Source organism: Aplysia californica, unplaced genomic scaffold (assembly GCF_000002075.1).
Source record: "Aplysia californica isolate F4 #8 unplaced genomic scaffold, AplCal3.0 scaffold00406, whole genome shotgun sequence".
NCBI lineage: Eukaryota > Metazoa > Mollusca > Gastropoda > Aplysiida > Aplysiidae > Aplysia > Aplysia californica.
In genome coordinates this window covers 523,713-537,931 of record NW_004797676.1, presented here as the reverse complement: position 1 = coordinate 537,931, position 14,219 = coordinate 523,713, and the positions used below count along the sequence as shown (strand labels likewise).

The 14,219-nt window shown below is 39.2% G+C and overlaps 1 protein-coding gene across 2 annotated transcripts; it reads left to right on the top strand.

Annotated features, from left to right (window-relative positions):
* Positions 1–2,634: 2,634 nt before the first annotated feature.
* LOC101855663 lies at positions 2,635–10,162 on the top strand. 2 transcript variants are annotated; one of them, XM_005104147.3, is made up of 2 exons: positions 2,635–2,934; positions 6,782–10,162. In XM_005104147.3, exon 2 carries the CDS (start codon positions 7,297–7,299, stop codon positions 9,298–9,300), a length of 2,004 nt encoding a protein of 667 aa, XP_005104204.1. In that variant the 5' UTR covers positions 2,635–2,934; positions 6,782–7,296; the 3' UTR covers positions 9,301–10,162. The 2 variants fall into 2 exon arrangements, with proteins under 2 accessions (XP_005104204.1, XP_005104202.1); XM_005104145.3 differs by lacking the exon at positions 2,635–2,934 and adding an exon at positions 3,144–3,411.
* Positions 10,163–14,219: the final 4,057 nt, after the last annotated feature.

The following is a 14,219-nucleotide window of genomic DNA, read 5'->3' as shown; positions in this document are numbered from 1 at the left end:
TCATTCCAACTTCAAGTACATATGTAGTAATTGTAGAAGATTCCATAGTACTAGGACAAGGAACAGTGCAATAATAACAAAGATCACCTTCAGAGCCTCCAAGGACATCAATACGCTTGCATTTCAGATTGGTCTTCCACTTTGTAAATGACCAACACAAAGGGGAACATCACTCGCTTGAAGTACAAGACTACACTTGAGTGAGAGTTTGAAATTGAAAGTGGGGGGTGGGAGGGGGTGCAGGCTGTCTTGGACATAGGTCTCTACCTTCCCAATGCGCCCAACCTGACACATTTTAATTTAAGTTTATTAAGACTGTCTTCTTTTGAGGATTATCAGTTTAAAGTGCTTATGGTGTCAACTCACGCATACTTTTAACTGCGCAACAAGTTCTTCCTCTTTTGCCTTGAAGTCTGAACACTTCTGTTTCTACCAAACGATCAGACGGGCGAAAACCCCGAAGAAAGGCGAAAAAGAAAGTTGTCCACCGACAGAGCCTGTCGGATGGACTTATATTTTTGTTAGACAGAAAAGTGCCTCACCTCAAAGCTAAAAAGCTCTAAAAATCAGTAAAACCAGTAAAGTTAGTTGGATGCAAAGTTTCTTCAAATTTTTATTTATTCAAAGTACGTGTATGTCAATGTGCATGGTACATGTTGAAGACCGTAAAATTAAAATCTGTACTCTAGAGAAATCTGGTCACTTGCTTGCTGTCTCGGCTTACTTGAAAATAATTACATGTATTTATAATCTTTTCCCCTGAAAAATTCTTTTAACAAATATCACAGCAAAATGAAGCAATTAAAAAGCAATCCACCCACCTACATACTACATTATGTTGTGTAACGCCACCGCTTTTGGTCGAAATGCCCCCAGCGCTGTCTTTACTTTACCGTGGCCATTGAATCAGGCGAGACTTGAGCTATACTAAAAATTTTAAAAAACAGCCTAGATTGCAGTAGACCGTGGTTCATCAAGTGGTACTTAAAAACGAAATGGGTAAAACACACACACGCACACGCACACGCACACACACACACACACACACACACATAATTGACACTGGGAGACTAAACAAATCGCAAATTAAAAACGACATGGGTAAAACACGCACATGCACACACACACACACACACACACACACGCGCGCGCGCGCGCAGAAAGCGGCGCTCAGCGTCACGTTTGGGAAACTATCAGAGCAGCGCACTTTTTATGAAATCGACACAATTAGATTGCCGACTCCACCCAACGGCTACAATCCCCTTGACAAAATTACTCTAGGCACAGTTCCCATCCAAATATGTAGATTTATATCCGTCTTTCTGGAGACGTTAAGAGACTTCCAGACCATTTCTAAGCTGAAACTAAAAACAAACCAAAAAGAGAGGCACTACATGTACCAAGAAAGAGGGAGAGAGAATGTGTTACAAGCAAATATGTAGGCCCTACACACATATGGACACGTCTCACAGTCACACCTTCAATCTTTATACAGTGGAAACCTGATATAACAGGGATGGTGGTAGTAGACAAAATATCCTGTTATATCCGATCCCTGTTAAATCAGAAATGCAAAGGAAAGTAAGCATTTGTGGACTAATCCGGCTGTACTTATTTATGGGTAGTTTCCCTTGCCACAAGTACCCACGAACAGAGGTTTTGGCACCAATTTTCTCCTTGCCTCCTTACACCACATCAGAAGAGCTTGGTCCAGGGCATCTGCATAGGGTAGTCTCATCTTCTTTTGATCCAGAGCAAACTTTTCATTGGAGTATGCTGCCACTATCTTCTCTCTATCCTTGATAATGGTGTGAATCGACCCTTGTGGAATGTCGAACTGACGACAAATCTCTGCCAGTGGAGATTGCTTTTTGTCAACAGCCTGGATTATTTCGTATTTTTGTCAATTGAAAGGCATTTTCTCTCGCGCTTGATATCGTTGGTGACACATTATGCGTGCGTGTTGCTAGGTTTCTGGCTAGATCGAGGTCTGCAGCACACCGCAGCCCTCTCTCCCTTCACACGCTGCGTGTGCTTGCAGTGGCATGGCTTGCGTGGGCTCCATCACTGCGTTACTCTCTCTCTCTCTCTCTCTCTCTCTCTCTCTCTCTCTCTCTCTCTCTCTCTCTCTCTCTCTCTCTCTCTCTCTCTCTCTCTCTTACTTTTTACTCATATATTATAGTTGACGAGCCTTGGTCCCTGCTATAACCGGTTGGGCTCCGATGAGGCCCTGTTATTGCCGATAACTTTTATTTTAATAGAGACAAAGAGTAGGACAAAACGGGGATTTAAAAAATCCCTGTTATTACCGGATCCCTGTTATTACCGGGCCTGTTATATATGGTTTCCACTGTATCTTAAAGGAGCAAAAAAATTATGCTGCCTGATCTAAAAATCGCCCCTGTCCGGTAGATATGTTTTCATACCTGACAAGTTATTGATTTAATTCAAAATCTGATTATTGATCAATTATATATTATGCATTGCAGTCTATAGGCCTACATGTATTGGCGGGTGATACTGCACTTACATGACCTTATTGTGCTGCAAGTGCCGTAGAACTCTTACTAAAACTACTACTAAACGGATGATACTGTACAATGTATTGGTTTTGATATACGGTAATCTAATATTGTATTGTAAAAAAAATTACGCGGCTTTCACAGTTGCTTTTTTCCCCCGAAAGTGGGCAGCTCTGATGTTCTCCCGCACGTTTACGGGAAAAAAAGCACCACGAGAGAGGACAGGGAGGAATTACCCACTTGTCAACACAATTTAAGAGTAAGAGGAAGACGGAAGATCATTCCCAGAATCAAGAGATCAAGTAAGGTGATAACTATCGTTATCGACATCAGGGGAATTCGAAAAGAGACCATCACACCAGTACATAGCGGAAAACAAAAGTATACGGAGGCCTTCATGAGTAATTCAGAAGTAAGGCAGCAAGAAAAATGAATGGGTGAATATTACATTGTTTCAAGAAGTCGAAAATGAATGAATGTGTGTGTGTGTGTGTGTGTGTGTGTGTGTGTGTGTGTGTGTGTGTGTAGAACTACATGTATGAAATAGAAGAAAGCCAAGCTGAAAGCCGATTTTGAAACTGAAAATGAAACATGAGAGACATTTCTCAAAAAGGACAGTATTGCTAACAGAAAGGAGTTAAAATGAGAAACTATTTGTCTACTTTTTGACAATGAAATGAGAAGATTAGACTGCTCTCAACCTCCACGGTCACATTTAGCGCTTTCCATTTCAAGCTGGGCTAAAAGGGTGATAGAAATCTAATATATCTGGGACCCTTGGTGAACTGTTTAGATCCTTCGCTAACTGCTCGGAAGCTGAATGAGAGTGAATGTTCGTCAATGGTCAATTGCACTTTTGAAAACAACGCCAGTACTTGAAATTCTTGGGGTAACATGTTCGTCTAGATTCTAGATTAGATCTTGATCTAACTATCAAATTGAACTAGATCTAGAATCTAGATCTAGAGACCAGTCTAGACTAGATTCTAGATTCTAGATCTAGATTCTAGGATCCAATTGATAAATTGTAATTGTCGATACCATCATTGGCAACTGCAATCAATACCATTACCTGTCCCCGCAAATTTATGCAAATTTAGATGGCCAAATTATGCACAAAAAAAGCAAAATTATGTAAAAATTATGCAAGTTATCGTAACATCATTCGCGACATGTTTTGCACTTTTTTGGGTAAATTTTTACTTTCACTCCCGCACACAGATGCACTGTTTCAGGGGTCAAACTGCTGTACTGTTTGCTGCAGATCACACATAAAGCCACTAAAACTGTCGCAAATCAATTATTTTCAAGACAATTTCAAATCTAACTGTAAAATATCAAATTATGGGTGTAAAAACATGCCCCCCTGTAACCCCCAGATTTTCTTTTACCCCAGTGGGGCAGGCCCCCCTGGAACCCCCCGATTGGTCCAAAGCATGTCTATCTCGGTTAAAAACAATCAAATATTTCAAAAACCATTAATTTGCGATGGAAATGAAGTTGATATTCGTGTTCAGCGCATCAATATTTAGTAGAAAGTAGACAACTGGTAGCTGAGTGTGAGACGGGAGGGAAAGTAAAAAAATACCCTTTTTTTCAACAAGAAATTTCATGTTTTATGTAGATCTAGGCCTACAGAAAAATTGAAACAACATATCAGTATCAGTATATCCTAGATATCTAGATCTAGAATAGATCTAGATCCAGATCTAGTAATTTGTTGCGTATTTGGAAAGAAAACTAGATTTTCTAGATCTAGATCTAGATCTAGATTTCTATAATATACATCAGTCAGAAAAAAAAATAAAAAAATATAGATCTATATATATATAATAGATCTAATCTCTGGTACTTTTAGAGATCCAAATCTATACAGTCCATGTCGGCTTGCACGATCATCGGGAGAAAGCATAAAAGCGTATGCCGAAGTGCCAAGTAGACATTGTTCTTAGGAAGAGGCTAGCTGTACTTAGGTACGGCTAGACTGGTTGGCTAGCCGTACGCTAGACTGGCAGTCTAGCCGTACTTATTCTTAATATGATGGCTAGACTGACCATTTTATAAAAAAAAGGCCTACTGAATTGTAAACATAAATTTTTAGTGTGCAGTACCTAAAGTCTTTGTATTTGAGACGAAACCAGGTGCCTTAATGACAGTGCATGTATTTTAAACCTCCTGTTTTCTAATGTTAATAGGGCTTAAGATAAGTACGGCTAGACTGTCAGTCTAGCCGTACTTAATATTGATGGCTGAATTGTAAATGAAATTTTTAGTTTGCAATGCCTAAAGTATTTGTATTTCAGACAAAACCAAAAGGTGCCTTACTGACTTGCATGTATTTGAACCTGAATAATTACTAAGGTGTGCTGAACACTAGACTGATGGTGAAAAGAAAAAAAGTAAACAATGTTGGACAGTGTGAACTTCATTCATGCCTGATTGGTGATTGGTCTAGATAAATAAATCCATCTTATTTTCCTATGACTTCACTCACCCTACTGCCACAACTCTCCCCCTAGATCTGTAGACCTGTCGTGGCACTGACCTCATAATGCAAACGTCAAGTGAGGAAGCTACCAAAATACCAATTGTTAAGTCTTCGGTTTGACCCGGCCAGGATTCGAACCCACGACTTTATTCACCAAACACAAAAAGAAGCATATGTGTGTGTATTTTGAAAATTCAAGACAATAATTATATTGATAGACTAAACTTGTTCAGGGGGCTCTCAAGATCGTGGTCTAGAGGTTAACAATTTGCCATCACAAGGCTCATATATAGTAAAAATCCTTGCCATCAAAGGCAAAAAAGACATTTTGGGGGGAAATCCAAAGAAACTGGGTAGTAAACATCGCTGATCAGCGAGATGTGACGGCTAAATGTTAAGGTGTTTGCCTCTCTTTCAATAAGTCCCGGGGTTTTTATCTGGATAGCGAAGGAAATTTTTCTTCTCTAAAAAAATTGTCTCCTTTCACCTCCTTTCCTGCTCTTCAGCTATGCTATGTTGTCTTCTTTCCTCTCCACTTTCTGCCCTCACCTCCTTTGCCCCATCCTCTGGGCTCCTGACTCTTTCTGCTGTCTTTCTATTTCTACTGCTCCTCCTTGGCTCCTTCTTACTGCAGTCTTTCAGCCACACCCCTGATCTTATGGTAGGAAAGATCTACACCTAGCCTTCTCAGACCAGGGCGAAAAATCTCGGAGGTCTTGTGTGCAAGTTGCGCACGTTTAAGTTAAAGATCCCTTGGTGGATTCAAAATCGAGTAGGCTTTGGCCGCCACTCGGGCAAAAATAATTTTTTTTTCCAAGAAACTGAAAATGTTTAATGTGTCCCACGCACTCATATGACCTTATGCAGTTGCGAGTGCCGTAAAACACCTACCGGTACCACGCCCCCCAAAAAACAAAAAAACAGAACCTTATTCACAGAAGAAAAGCAAACGCATTGAAGTTCAATTGCAACATAAGAATTTATTGGACAGACTTTTACACACCATCAACGCGTTGGTAGAATTCTGCTGTATATTACAACAATGGCACATTGAAGGTCTCATCCGTGTTTACGGATCCAGCTTTTTGTTGAGCAGCTGTGTCAAGAAAAAACCCCCAAAACTTGCTTTATTTCTGTCCCTGTGGTTTTATGCACCCCGCCAGATTAAGTAAAATTTAATCATTTTTTGGCATAATTTCTGATTATTTTCCTTTATCATTCTTTGCTAAAATTAACAGAATTGCATAATTTCACATTTTTGGTCTCAGTTTGCATAATTTCAGAATTTTTCTTGCATAAAACAATGGGGACAGCTTTATTATTCTTTTTTCCCCCCCTAGTCCTGTATAAATACATTTTGTGGTCCCCTTTTCTCAGTATTGTTCTGGCTGCTTCCTTTACTCAATATGTCTTGTGCATCATGTGGTTGGAGGGCGCCACTGATAAGTCCTTCTTTTCTTTTCTTTGGTTGTTTCTGTCTATCTGTCTTGCTTATTCCCTGCACTTTATGACAGTTATTGTGTTGACGTGCTTCTCTTTACTCAAACTCAAACAAACAAATCTCGTGTAATAATTTTTGAAAGTGCCTCTATAATGTTTGTGTGTGTGTAGTGTGTGTGCATGTGTGCTCACACTGTGAAACACAAAAGCCAGCGCCTGGACAGTAAAGATTGACTGTATCTAATCTTATTCTGTAAAAAAGGAAAAAAGTAGCTGTTTTCTTTTGCCTTTGATCTTGCTCACTTTTTATGTGGTTGTAAATCTATTTCAGACTCTTCACGTGTTGATGAGTGCAGACCAGGGAGTCTCAGGAGGGCTCTAGTCACAGATTCAAGCTCCCTTGTTTCTTCAGTGACATGAAGACTTAAGTCTAGTAAAAGCCTCTCCAAGAGTCGTAGCACCAAACAATATTGTGTCTTCATTACTCGATGGTTATGATGGTCTGTTGAATCACAGACAAAGCTGAAAAAGTTTTTGTCAATTACAGCTAATCCCAGGAGTCAGACTCAATCGCAGACCACAGAGCAGGCATCAACGACCTTATAGTTGTGGCCGAGCCGACAGAGAGTGGCATTCGTCAACTTTTTAAAATTGTAAATCTCTTAATCTTGCAATGTGAAGTGCCATATGAGCCTCGAAAGGTGCTTTGAGAAGTTAATTCTTCACCTTTGATAAAAGCTGTGACTGTGTAGTAGTGTAGTGTGGGTTCTGAGAATAAGTCGGTAAGGTGTATGGAAACACTTGTCTTACACAAACACGATCACTGTTGTTCACTCCCTACCACCAATGGATACTTCTGGCAACCTCACTTTGGATCCTTCCATGAAAGATCTGAACGGACGCCAAATGGTGTCCAGTAGTACCGAAATCTTGTCAGACACGAGCAGCAAGTTTTGTATGGAGAAGAAAATTGATGGAGGAAATGTATCATTCAAAGCACAATCATCAAATGAGAGTAATGGCAGTAATGTTACGACATGTCCTTGTCCGGACTCATCTCGCCAAGGTCCCTCAAATTCAGATTGTATGGAAAGTTCATCTTCTAGGTGCACAGTGAATGAGGAGAAAGGATACATTCCTTTAGTCACTGCTAGCAAACAACACCCAAACATTCCCGTGTCAGAGATCGGTTTGATAGCTACAACCAGAGCTCTTGAGGCACAGCATGGAGAAGTGTCTGAGAAGACTGGTATTTGTGTCACCATGTGCAAAAAGTCTGCTCCGTCCTCTCTTGTAAAAAATAGTTCTGACAGGCCACTTTCAGGTGTTCATAAGAAACCATATCAAACTGTCAATCAAATTTTTGGTCAGAAATTTCTAAGAAGCGCAGAGCTTTATCGGGAGCAGAGAAAGTGTCGACAGGCTAAAGGTTTGGAAAAGCAGGGCAGTAGTCAAAGAAATGTGATAAACAGGACTGACCCTCCAAAAAAGGGAAACCTAGGAAAGTTTATAAGTCGGAAGGAAAGCCTCTCCCAAGGGAAGGTTTCTATGGGGAAGTCAGAGTCTAGAACTGGCCACCAACCATCAGGGGTCAAACAAAAGCCGCCCTCCCTGCCACGTGGAGAAGACAGCAGCAAAGCTGTCGGCATGCATTTGAGTTTAAGTACACAAACTAGGTCCAGGGAACAATCAAAGGAGGAAACTTGTGCACTGAGACAGACGAAGACTAAACCAAAAAGCAATCGGTCTGAAAGGGAGGAAACTGCTTCAGGAAGGAAGAGTGTCAGAACTCGGAAATGTCAAGATGAGGCTGAGGAGAACTTAACCCAACAGGGGGAAAAAGGTAGCTGTAGTAAGGAAAGAAAATTATATGTTGTGCAAAGCGAGAAGTCAGAAAAATGTAGTTCGGAGGAAGCCACAGCGAAAAGAGAGGAGCCCCGACTTCATGAAAAACTGGTTAATGTCAATACTCAGCCTGGGGAACAAATACTCAATAACAATGATGATAACGGGGAAAAACAACGTCAGTGCAGGGCTAACAAATTGACACAAAAGAATTTTAGACCTGGGAAACAAAGAACTTACAAAGAGCTTGGGATGTCGTCAAAACGAGCTAGGCACTTGAAGAGACTGCATAAACTGAATAAAGAGAGGTTTTATCAAAGGAACTGTGTGCAAAAGCTTCGATCATCATCTCTTCCAAAGACAGAGAAGTCAGAGTCTTCCAGTAATGCAGAGAGAACTTTTCGCAGAAAACCGCTTCGTTCTGCTTCAAGAAATTCCGCGGTTTTGACTTTAAAAAGGAAAACAGCTGAACGTGCTGAGACAACTGCAGCGAAAGTTAGGAAGCCAACAGATCAATCAAAGACTCATTCAAATCAAGATAAAGAAATCCATAAAAAGAAATATAAGATGAAGTATCTCAGTAAAATGTGCACAAAATATGAAATGATTGAGCCTGTTTACCGTAAGTTTGATTCACAAATTACTTTGGACCCTAGTATTGAGCTGGAGAGAGACTTGGATGAGTTTGGGACGTACAGTCTCTACCACAGCCCACCACCTGCTGCTACTGGTGATGAATTCTTTGGTGATGACCACAGACATGGTGGTCACTCTGTGAGGCCGAAGCGTGGGCCTCTCACTAAGCCTGGTTCCCCTTGTAATGGACAACAACCCATCTCTCTGTTCTACTATAAGCCGTGTGAGCGGAACACCTGTGACCTGACCCACCGTTGTTGTCGGTCACGACTTACTCTAAAGGTGGACAGCTCCACCCAGTGGGAGGATCCGGATGAGCTAATGAAGCTTGCCGAGCGAAATACCTTCCTTCGCAGACGTAAACAATGAAGGACTTTAATACAGATAAAGCGGAAAAATATAAAAACATGCATTCGATTTGCAAATAGATACTGTGTTTCCTAGAAAGGCATCCGCAGATATTGTGTAGATGAAGGGTCATAATGTAAAATACTGTCCCCGTGGTTTTATGCAAGAAAAATTAGGAAATTATGCAAACTGAGCCCAAAAATGTGAAATTATAATGTGATTCTGATAATTTTAACAAAGAATGATAAAGGAAAATAATTAGAAATGAAGCAAATTGATCAAATTTGGTTAAATTATGCAGAGTGCATAAAACCACGAGGATAGAAAATACAATGCTTTACTTGTATGGACTGTTGCCTGTGTTTTGCTCACTGTACAGTTGTTGTCATTGTAACTTTACCACCAAAAATTTGATTTGACGGCTTTCTTAATTTGAACTGAATACAGGTATGTGCTTCCTAAGTACAGCTATATGAGTGAAAGTGTGTGGCTATTAATTACATGTTGTGTGCATGTCAAAGATTGGTCCTAGATTGACAGTCTCATACTGGAAAGACATTGCGCTTTACCTGATGATGAAGAGACAGTGTTTTTATTGGCAGCTGCTCTGGGATATTTTGCCCGTCTTGTGAGTTTGCGTCAGAGTATTTCCATGAAATCATATCTGCAGGTATATTTTTATACAGTGCAACACGGATAGCTCGAATTTGTCGAGACTGGCCTCGGTAGTCCAAGGGATTCCCAGTTCAAGGAATATCTTAAAAAGATAAAGAAGAAGAAAAAATGGGACCATAGGCACAGTTCGATGGATGCGTGATTTAGAGTCTTCTGTGTTCGACCTATACATGTTTAAACTATGGCAGACAACGAAAGCCAGAAAAAATTTGTTTCATTTATTCATTTCCATCTGATGTTTATCCCAGTAAATATGTGTTGCTGTGCAGTACTTTGGTTTCAATTGCAATACATTACTGCTTAAATTGTTTTTTTTTTTACTGATGTTGGTACTGCAAATTTTATTCTTCTGTACTGAAGTTTTTCAATGAACAGGTTTGAATATAATACAATATGCCTGTATGTCAGTAGAATTTGATTTTATTTGGATTTTGAGAACAGTCGATTCTTACAAACTTCAGGTTTCATCATAGCCAGCCAGACATGTCACTTTTAATGCATGGGAGAACCAAGAGAGTGTGGCAACCTGACGGTTGTAAAAATTTGTGAAGAAAAGACTTTAGAAATTTGATTGTCTTACAACTTACAGTTTACAGTACAGTACAGCAGCAGTATTCATCAAAATTCGATGTATTTTTGTAACTCAACATTGAGTTCAAAGGTTTTCCACTGGCCGTCTGTCTTAATGGTGAGTGAAACTTTTAAACTGAAAGCTAACAAAAGTATTGTGTAATATTTTTGGGAAAATGTCAGAACATAATTCAATCCTGTTTTCCTTTTCATGTTGGTTTGAAGAATGAAGTGATTGTTTTCACTGACCAGTGGCAGTCTGATGAGCATAGATCTATTTGTTGTAGGTTTATTGTGTATGTTTTTTTAACATTGTGTACGAGTGTATGGAGAGTGAGAAAGGAAGGCAGAAACATTGCTTAATCCACTTTGCTCGCGCTCTGATGTAGGGTGTTTCTTTACATCATGTTAAGTGTTTCTGTTATTGTTATTCTAATCTATTTCTGGCAAAATATGGCTGTTACATATATATATATATATATATGTATGTGGGTGGTTGGGGAGTGCTCTGGTATGATTTGCTCCTTCTTTCCTATTAAAAAGTCTATCGTCCTTATCTGTTGATTTGCTCCTTCTTTCCTATTAAAAAGTCTACCGTCCTTATCTGTCCTTTTTTGTGTTTGTTACTCTCTTGTAACACGTCTATTCTTCGGCACTTATATGACCTTATTGTATTGCAAGTGCCGTAAAACTCTTACCAAAACGAAACTGTTACAAACTTACATCTTCTTCTCAATTGCATCACACTTGAAGACCGGTATCTCATCTACCATATATAGGGCCGTTCTGAACTGTTACATGTATTGAATATTGTTTCCTTTTTTTCATTCTTGTCTCTCAAGTGTTTCTGTGAGCGTTATGAAAGGAGTGTGACAAGTCCTCTGAGGCAGCAGGCTACTAAATGTCCTTGACCTTGTGCTGCTGAAAGCTTATTCCACTCTTGACTGGACGGTGTTGGCCACTGCGGCTCCATCAGTTGACATCTTGACCTATACGCCTCTTGAGTCAGTTCTTCTTGTCTTTCCTGCAAAATTTCCACTAGACGTCTTTACTTCATTTCATATCAGGAGACCAAATAAAGCACTTGAATTTCGAATTTCAAAATGATCTCTTTTGTATGAAGTCAGATGGTAGACATTAAGATAAACAGACTTTGAATTACTTATCATAATCATTTAGAGATGCAGAACAGAACCAGACAAGTCAAGTAGACTGGTATCTGCGGTGTGATGGTTAGATTGTTAGATTCATCACTGCTGCATGCAGAAGACACGAGTTTGTTTCCACATGAGGAAGTTCTTTGAACTGAGTATGTGCGTCCGTTTGCTGGAATGCTGTATCCCACTCAACCTGGATGTACCTGACAGGCAGGGTCAAGCAACCTAAATTATCTAGATTGTGTCGTTTTGGGCATAGATCATAGATCTACATGTAGTATATATATATATACATGTACAATTACAATCAATCACAAGCAAACACAAACTTCGCCCTCCAGTCCTATCCTGTGTACTTAAAAAAGTTTTGTTTATTAGAAAGCTACACATCTGTGATTATCTTCGTGTCCTGCCCATCCAATGACCCCTCTGTGTTTTGTAGAATAAGTGACATTTTCCATGTATATATTGTGGGTGGTTGGAGGGTGCCACCGGGAACTAGAACTTCTTTTCTGTCCCCTCTATTGTTTCTGTCTGTCTTACTTTTTCTGTGCTCTAAATGACCAAACATGTACATGTATTATTAATGTGTCCATGTGCTTCTCTTTACTCAAACAAATAAACAGTGCTTATATAAGTTTAAATTTTACTGTGAAGTTGGGAAGAGAAGGATAAGAGAACAAATGAAATGATAATTATTGAATAAACTATTCAGGTATAATTGTAAGCAATATTAAGAAAATATTCCTGTGGTGCAAGGAGTCAATGGATCTCTTCCTACTACAGGTACTGCACACATACATTTCCTATTCAATGACACGAGAGGCCACCATTGCCACCACTCTGACTGTAACCTGTCAGATTCTAATTGTACTCACAATACATTCAGTCCGCTACGTCAGACTGCAACATTCTGAACGGCTTTTATGTATGACCTCATTGTGTTGCAAGTGTCATAGAACTCTTCCTAAAACTAAAAAAAACCAGATGGCCACCTCATAGACACAATCAAATTCAACTTCTGTGTTTTATCCCAAAATGATGCCAAAGCACAACTTTTGATTTTGACCTTTCTCATCAAGTGACTGGGGTTGTTTTTTTATGTGCTCAAGAGTGTCCCAGCTGATTGAATTCGGCTTGTAAACTAAGTGTGATCTAAATGAAATGGATTACATGGTTAAAAAAATCACTTTTTTTTTTTTTTTAATGGGAATGTTTCAAAGAAATGACCGACCAAGCCTCATTTGGTCACTCTATTGTCTTGGAATGAAGGCAAATTTTAATCAGGTACATGATGTATGTGCTTGGCGTTGGACTATACATTTACTGGTATTGTATGAGTTTATAATGATAATAATATCACAGTGATAGTATACAATTTTCTCCTGGATTTGGTTTTTTTTTATGTTACTTTTTTGGGAGGTCATATTCATGTTTAATTTTTCAGCGAAGATCAAAGCTTCTTTACACATTTTTTAAAAACATATTTTGATGAGCTTTTTTGGTTGGAAACAGTTCTTATGTGGGCTACTGTTTACAACTATGTACTTGTACTTTTTTACATTAAAAAAAATGATATTGTACATATATACTTTTTCATATTGTGCCGTGGTTAAAATGAAACAAGATGGACATCGGAATTTTGTCCCCCTAAACGCTTTTACTGCTCATTAGGAATCATTACTTTATACTTGCGTATCTTTTTATTTGAGTATTACTATTACTATTACAATATCAAATATGTGGCAACATGACAAAATGAATCCCATGTCATATTTGTACAATATAATAACCTTGGGTATCAAGTAATGTAAGATTTGTTCATCAATGTGAAACCCTTCAAATGAGTGAAGACAATTTTAGTAAAAGCTTCCAAAGTTACAATCTGTTGAAGTTTGTGAATCAGAAACACAAAGCTTTGAGAAAATAAAAGGTTTTGCCTGACACTGACATCTCTCGCACAACAGCTGATTTTGACTAGCGCCTCATTTTGTCATGTTGTTGCTTCTCAAATGTTATATTGTGTGGGAACATGCGCCTCTATTGTCATGCTGACTTGCCACAAACCACAACTTGGCAACCCCACTGAATCACTATTAATAAATTGATCAAAAGTGTTGACATTTTTCATTTCTCTTATGACCCCTCACTTTGTTTTGTTCCTTCATAATAAGTCATTGCTTGTTTACCCCCAAAAGACCAATGTACAGCGGGCTCCACCTATGATTATGGCATGAGTCTTAGCTATACAGTGGAGTCCACTTATAACGAGTCCTGAAATAACGAGAAGTCTGTTATAAAGACACTGTTCTAAAACCCCGTTTTTTTCCCTTCTCTATCTTTGTAAATAAAATACTGCTATAGCGCCATCAGACAAACACGCTAGTCGGTTATAACGCAATATTGCTGCTGCTGTGCACAGCGCAGTCCAATTAAACATATATATAAAAACTCGCCAGTTGAGAAAGTCGTTGGGGATCCCGAAACAAAGAACGGGAGAGCCCATGCGAACAAACAATGGAAGGCCAGAGCGAATGA